At 46.0% G+C, this 7,106-nt stretch overlaps 1 protein-coding gene across 1 annotated transcript; it reads right to left on the bottom strand.

Moving 5' to 3' along the window:
• Positions 1 to 5,663: 5,663 nt before the first annotated feature.
• LOC142214511 (olfactory receptor 6N2-like) lies at positions 5,664 to 6,623 on the bottom strand. Its single transcript, XM_075283458.1, has one exon. It carries the CDS (start codon positions 6,621 to 6,623, stop codon positions 5,664 to 5,666), a length of 960 nt encoding a protein of 319 aa, XP_075139559.1.
• Between the last annotated feature and the right edge of the window lie 483 nt (positions 6,624 to 7,106).

Here is a 7,106-nt window from a genome sequence, read left to right as displayed (position 1 = left end):
CAAACTGGGTTTTTTAGAGGCTCCCTCCACCATGAATTGGTCCAAACTGGGTTTTTTAGAGGCTCCCTCCACCATGAATTGGTCCAAACTGGGCTGTTTAGCGGCTCCCTCCACCATTAATTGGTCCAAACTGGGCTGGTTAGAGGCTCCCTCCACCATGAATTTGCCCAAACTGGGCTGTTTAGAGGCTCCCTCCACCATGAATTTGCCCAAACTGGGCTGGTTAGAGGCTCCCTCCACCATGAATTGGTCCAAACTGGGCTGTTTAGCGGCTCCCTCCACCATTAATTGGTCCAAACTGGGCTGGTTAGAGGCTCCCTCCACCATGAATTTGCCCAAACTGGGCTGTTTAGAGGCTCCCTCCACCATGAATTGGTCCAAACTGGGGTTTTTAGAGGCTCCCTCCACCATGAATTGGTCCAAACTGGGCTGTTTAGCGGCTCCCTCCACCATTAATTGGTCCAAACTGGGCTGGTTAGAGGCTCCCTCCACCATGAATGTGCCCAAACTGGGCTGTTTAGAGGCTCCCTCCACCATGAATTTGCCCAAACTGGGCTGGTTAGAGGCTCCCTCCACCATGAATTGGTCCAAACTGGGGTTTTTAGAGGCTCCCTCCACCATGAATTGGTCCAAACTTGGCTGTTTAGAGGCTCCCTCCACCATTAATTGGTCCAAACTGGGCTGGTTAGAGGCTCCCTCCACCATGAATTTGCCCAAACTGGGCTGGTTAGAGGCTCCCTCCACCATGAATTGGTCCAAACTGGGGTTTTTAGAGGCTCCCTCCACCATGAATTGGTCCAAACTTGGCTGTTTAGAGGCTCCCTCCACCATTAATTGGTCCAAACTGGGCTGGTTAGAGGCTCCCTCCACCATGAATTGGTCCAAACTGGGTTTTTTAGAGGCTCCCTCCACCATGAATTGGTCCAAACTGGGCTGTTTAGCGGCTCCCTCCACCATTAATTGGTCCAAACTGGGCTGGTTAGAGGCTCCCTCCACCATGAATTTGCCCAAACTGGGCTGGTTAGAGGCTCCCTCCACCATGAATTTGCCCAAACTGGGCTGGTTAGAGGCTCCCTCCACCATGAATTGGTCCAAACTGGGCTGTTTAGCGGCTCCCTCCACCATTAATTGGTCCAAACTGGGCTGGTTAGAGGCTCCCTCCACCATGAATTTGCCCAAACTGGGCTGTTTAGAGGCTCCCTCCACCATGAATTGGTCCAAACTGGGGTTTTTAGAGGCTCCCTCCACCATGAATTGGTCCAAACTGGGCTGTTTAGCGGCTCCCTCCACCATTAATTGGTCCAAACTGGGCTGGTTAGAGGCTCCCTCCACCATGAATGTGCCCAAACTGGGCTGTTTAGAGGCTCCCTCCACCATGAATTTGCCCAAACTGGGCTGGTTAGAGGCTCCCTCCACCATGAATTGGTCCAAACTGGGGTTTTAGAGGCTCCCTCCACCATGAATTGGTCCAAACTTGGCTGTTTAGAGGCTCCCTCCACCATTAATTGGTCCAAACTGGGCTGGTTAGAGGCTCCCTCCACCATGAATGTTGCCCAAACTGGGCTGGGGTTAGAGGCTCCCTCACCATGAATTGGTCCAAACTGGGGTTTTAGAGGCTCCCTCCACCATGAATTGGTCCAAACTTGGCTGTTTAGAGGGCTCCCTCCACCATTAATTGGTCCAAACTGGGCTGGAATTAAGTGGCTCACCATGAATTGGTCCAAACTGGGTTTTTTAGGAGGCTCCCTCCACCATGAATTTGCCCAAACTGGGCTGTTTAGAGGCTCCCTCCACCATGAATTGGTCCAAACTGGGCTGGTTAGAGGCTCCCTCCACCATGAATTTCCCAAAACTTGGCTGTTTAGAGGCTCCCTCCACCATTAATTGGTCCCAAACTGGGCTGGTTTGAGAGCTCCTCCCATTAATTGGTCCAAACTGGGCTGTTGAGAGAGCTCCCTCCACCATGAATTTGCCCAAACTGGGCTGTTTAGAGGCTCCCTCCACCATGAATTGCCCAAACTGGGCTGGTTAGAGCTCCCTCCACCATGAATTGGTCCAAACTGGGGTTTTTAGAGGCTCCCTCCACCATGAATTGGTCCAAACTTGGCTGTTTAGAGGCTCCCTCCACCATTAATTGGTCCAAACTGGCTGGTTAGGCTCCCTCCACCATGAATTGGTCCAAACTGGGTTTTTAGAGGAGGCTCCTCCACCATGAATTTGCCCAAACTGGGCTGTTTAGAGGCTCCCTCCACCATGAATTGGTCAAACTGGGGTGGTGATAGAGGGCTCCCTCCACCATGTAATTGGTCCAAACTGGGCTGGTTAGAGGCTCCCTCCACCATTAATTGGTCCAAACTGGGCTGGTTAGAGGCTCCCTCCACCATGAATTTGCCCAAACTGGGCTGGTTAGAGGCTCCCTCCACCATGAATTGGTCCAAACTGGGTTTTTTAGAGGCTCCCTCACCATGAATTTGCCCAAACTGGGCTGGTTAGAGGCTCCCTCACCATGAATTGGTCCAAACTGGGGTTTTTAGAGGCTCCCTCCACCATGAATTTGCCCAAACTGGGGTGTTTAGAGGCTCCCTCCACCATGAATTTGCACAAACTCTGCTGGTTAGAGGCTCAATCCACCCTGATTTTCAAAACAAATGTTGGTGCCAACCTCAACCTACTACAAGGGCCAAATTCACTGCTGGTGACAAGCTCTCCTCACTGCAAGTGCCAAATACACATGTTTCAAGGTGTTTTCCTACTGTCAGAGAGGTGGTATTGAGTGTGTAAAGTGTGTAGTTGTTAGGCTGTGATGTTGGGGTAATAGAGGGTCTTTGGTGTGTTAGATGCCCCCAGACATGCTTCCCCTGCTGTCCCAGTGTCATTCCAGAGGTGTTGGTATCATTTCCTGTGGTGTCATAGTGGACTTGGTGACCCTCCAGACACGGATTTGGGTTTCCCCCCTAACGAGTATCTGTTCCCCATAGACTATAATGGGGTTCGAAACCCGTTCGAAACACACGAACATTGAGCGGCTGTTCGAATCGAATTTTCGAACCTCGAACATTTTAGTGTTCGCTCATCTCTAATTATTACTAGAGATAAGCATGTAGTATTCGATATCGAGTAGGTATTCGATCGAATGCTACGGTATTCAAAATACTCGTACTACTAGCTGTTTGAAGTTAGGATTCGATGCAGAACCAGCGTTGATTGGCAGAATGCTATACATTGCCAATCAATGCTGGTTCTTCTCTCACCTTTAGAAGTCTTCTCCCTGCGCAGCGTTGCCGCGTCCTCTTCCGGCTCTGAATTCACTCTGCTTAGGCATCGGGCCTGGGCAGAGCCGACTGCGCATGCCCGCACATGCGCAGTCGGCTATGCCTAGGCCCGATGCCTAGCAGAGTGAATTCAAGGCCGGAAGAGGACGCGGGACGCTGCGCAGGGAGAAGAATCCAGCCCGACCCTCACTCATGGACTTGGTAAGTAGATTTTGATCAAATGTTGCCTACCCCTGAAATGAGCATTTCCCCCCATAGACTATAATGGGGTTCGAAACCCGTTCAAACAGTCGAACAGTGAGCGGCTGTTCGAATCAGATTTCGAACCTCGAACATTTTAGTGTTCGCTCATCTCTAATTATTACCTGTATATACTCGAGTATAAGCCGAGTTTTTCAGCACAGTTTTTGTGCTGAAAAAGTTGGCCTCGGCTTATACTCGGGTCATTACGGTAATATAGTTGTAGACTCGGCATCCGGACCGGCATATAGACACCGGGACAGGTGCCGGGCCGCAGCATCACCACGCTCGTAGCAGGGGCATAGCGATGCTGATAATTTCAAACTGCAGAAGTACTTACGGTACTTCTGCGAGCAGGGCCGAAATACAGCCCCCCCCCCACACACACTCCAGCACACGCCGGGTGACGTGGCCACATAAGCTTAGGCCTGCACCTGGCGTGTATCTGCGTTCCTGCTAGTACCGTAAGTACTTCTGCAGTTTGAAATGATCAGCATCATTACACTCCTGCTAGGAGCGTGGCGATGCTGTGGTCTGGCACTTGCCCCGGTGTCTGTATGCCAGGTCTGAATGCCGGGTCTGTAACTATAATGGCGCCGCTCTGCTTCAGAGCCGTCACTATACCAACCAGAACCTTGGAGCTCCCTGCAAACATGCCTGCAATCAGAGCTAGAACATCTCCACTGTAAGTGTTACAGCGGAGATGTTCTACAATGTCCCGGTACGAGGGAGGGAGGAGGGATCCTATGAACTATCCTACAGTTCTCTTTCAGGTCCCGCAGACTGGGGATTCCATTCAGAGCTCCTGTAAAGGCTCCCAGCCGGCAGTGCCTCTCTTTTGTAGGCTGCTCTATGCAGCCTGAAAAAGAAATGACAATCTTTGCAATGTGCCTTAATAAACATATCGTTATCCAATCATATGAGCGCTTCTCCTTGCCAAACCTTCTGAAGATTTTGGTCCCAGTCTGTTGAATCTTTGCAATGTGTTCAAGACCCCTAGGGGGTCTAATAAAAAAAAAATAAAAAATAAAAAAAAGTGAAAATAAATTATTAGTAAATAAAAAGTATTAAAAATTCAAATCCTCCCCCTTTCACTAGAACACATTCAATACTAACACTGTGAAACATATACACGTTAGTTATCCCTTTGTCCAAAAACAGCCGCTCTACATACCTATAAATATATTTTTCCTGTATGGTAAATGCCGGAAAAAAAATGTTGTCTAACTGCCCCTTCCCCGAGACTGAGTGTCTCCCCCCTCCCCACACACTTAGAATTCAGCCTGACTACATCCAGGCTAAGTATAGGGTATCTGCACTGCTCATATTTCGTCATGAAGGGGTTAATAGGAGCACTGCAGATCCCTATATTCAGCCAGACTGAATTCCAAGTGGAGGAACAAAAAAACAGTCCTCAAGCTCAGGGAAGGGGCAGACAGACAACCAAAACACCCCCTCCCCTTCCCCAGCACCTACTGCACCCAAAAACTCCGGCCATTTTAATTTTTGAAATTTTCCAGTAGCTGCTGCATTTCCCCCCTCGGCTTATACTCGAGTCAATAAGTTTTCCCAGTTTTTTTGTGGTAAAATTAGGGGGGTCGGCTTATATTCGGGTAAATTGCAGTTTACGTGTAAAATTGTGAAATATTAAGGGTCTATTTATTAATGGCCACTTGAACCACAAAATATACTCCTTTTATGAACAAAAGGGGCAATTTATTCTTGTAACATTTTGTTTTATAAAGGCAGCCTTCATCAAACGCAGAATATCGAAGTGCTTTACACTTAGCCACCATTGCCACCTCTCCACACCTCTCTGCTTCTGTATATGAAATCCATGTCTGATGAAGGTCACCTCTGTAGACTCAATTAAAAAGTTGATTATTTAATGAATATTTTTTTTGCGCATCAAGTACAAATATATTCATGGGACCTCATAGCTCCCTCCATCCCAGAGACATTCTCAGAGGGACTGAGTAATTTATCCAACAGTAATTTCCTGGTACTTACTGTGTAAAGACAAGACAAGGAAATGAAATGCCAAAGTAAATGAAGGAAATTAAAAAAAAAAAAAAATTACATTGTGACAAGCAAAAGGTGACATTTTTATGTGAACATTTGGATACCTGAAGACCCTGATCCCTGAAAGTTTCATGAAGTTGTGTGACTTGTTAACATTGAAACCTCATGATAACCTGATAGTCTTGTTACTTTTCTAATAGCATTCTTTACCTCTCTATTTCTAAAGGTATAGATAAATGGATTTAAGACGGGGGTCACCACTGTGTATGTGAGGGCAAGAAACTTGTCGTAGTGGCTACCTTTAGGCCTGACATATACAATAATAGCTGAGCCATAGAACAGAGACGCTACAATAAGATGGGACGAACAAGTAGAAAAGGCTTTCTTTTTACCCTCTTTGCTTTTAATCTTCAGCACAGTATATATGATACGGATATAGAACCCCACTAAAGCAAAGAACGGCAAAACTATTGAAAAAAAACTTGCCGCAACTGTAGTGATATTACTAACAAATGGGTCAGAGCATGCTAAATTTTGCACTGCTGACAGGTCACAGAAGAAGTGGTCAATCTTGTTTGGTCCACAGAAGTCCAAAAGAAAAGTCTCAACTGTAGCAAATAAAGGTATGGTGAAACCTAAAAACCATGGCAAGATGGCCAACTTATAACAGAATTGACTGTTCATGATAGAAGAATAACGTAACGGATTGGTAATAGCTAGGTATCGATCAAAGACCATCACAGATAGAAGGAAGCATTCTGTTGTTCCCAGACCATTGAAGGCATACAGCTGAGTCAAACAACCAAAAAACGAGATGGTCTTCTCAGTCTGAATGAGGATAGCCAATAGGTTTGGGACAGTTACAGAGACAAAAAATATTTCCAAAACTGCAAAGGTACTGATGAAAAAGTACATTGGGGTGTGAAGAGAAGACTCAATTCTTATTAACACAAAGATAGTGATGTTTCCAAGAACACAAGTGATATATGCCAGAAGAACCGCGCAGAAGAGGAAGTTCTGATATTCAAGAAAACTGGAAAATCCCAAGAAGACAAATTCCGTTAGGGTCGTTGTGTTGAAACCTTCCATTTGACCTAAACATAGATTTTTATGTGTCCAGTGTTTGTGCCACATTAATATGATAAATAGAAATGCAGAATGTCAGACATTGAGTTGACCATGAACTATTCTAGAGAAGAATGTGGGGTCTTGTATTCAACAGTTAAAGCTTGTTGAACTTGGTCATGCAACGGGATAATGATCCCAAGCAAAGAAAAAATAGTATAAAGATATTGCAATGGCTCAGTCAAAGTACTGAACTCGATCCAATTGAAATATTGTGTTGGGACCATAAAAGAGTTGTGCAGAAATGAATGCACATCAATTTCAATAACCTGAAGCAACATGATGCAAAAAGAGTGAGAAAAACAATTATACAACAAAACAACTTCAAGTTATTGCTGTTAAAGGTGTTTCTTCAAGCTATTTATTCATTGGCAGCATTTAGTTTTTCACACTTGGCCTTTCCTTATTTTTTTTGTAAAAATACAAACAGTGTAAGGGTGTGTTCAC

This window comes from Leptodactylus fuscus, chromosome 7 (assembly GCF_031893055.1).
Source record: "Leptodactylus fuscus isolate aLepFus1 chromosome 7, aLepFus1.hap2, whole genome shotgun sequence".
In the NCBI taxonomy this organism is placed as follows: Eukaryota; Metazoa; Chordata; class Amphibia; order Anura; family Leptodactylidae; genus Leptodactylus; species Leptodactylus fuscus.
This window is presented reverse-complemented; position numbering and strand designations above follow the sequence as displayed.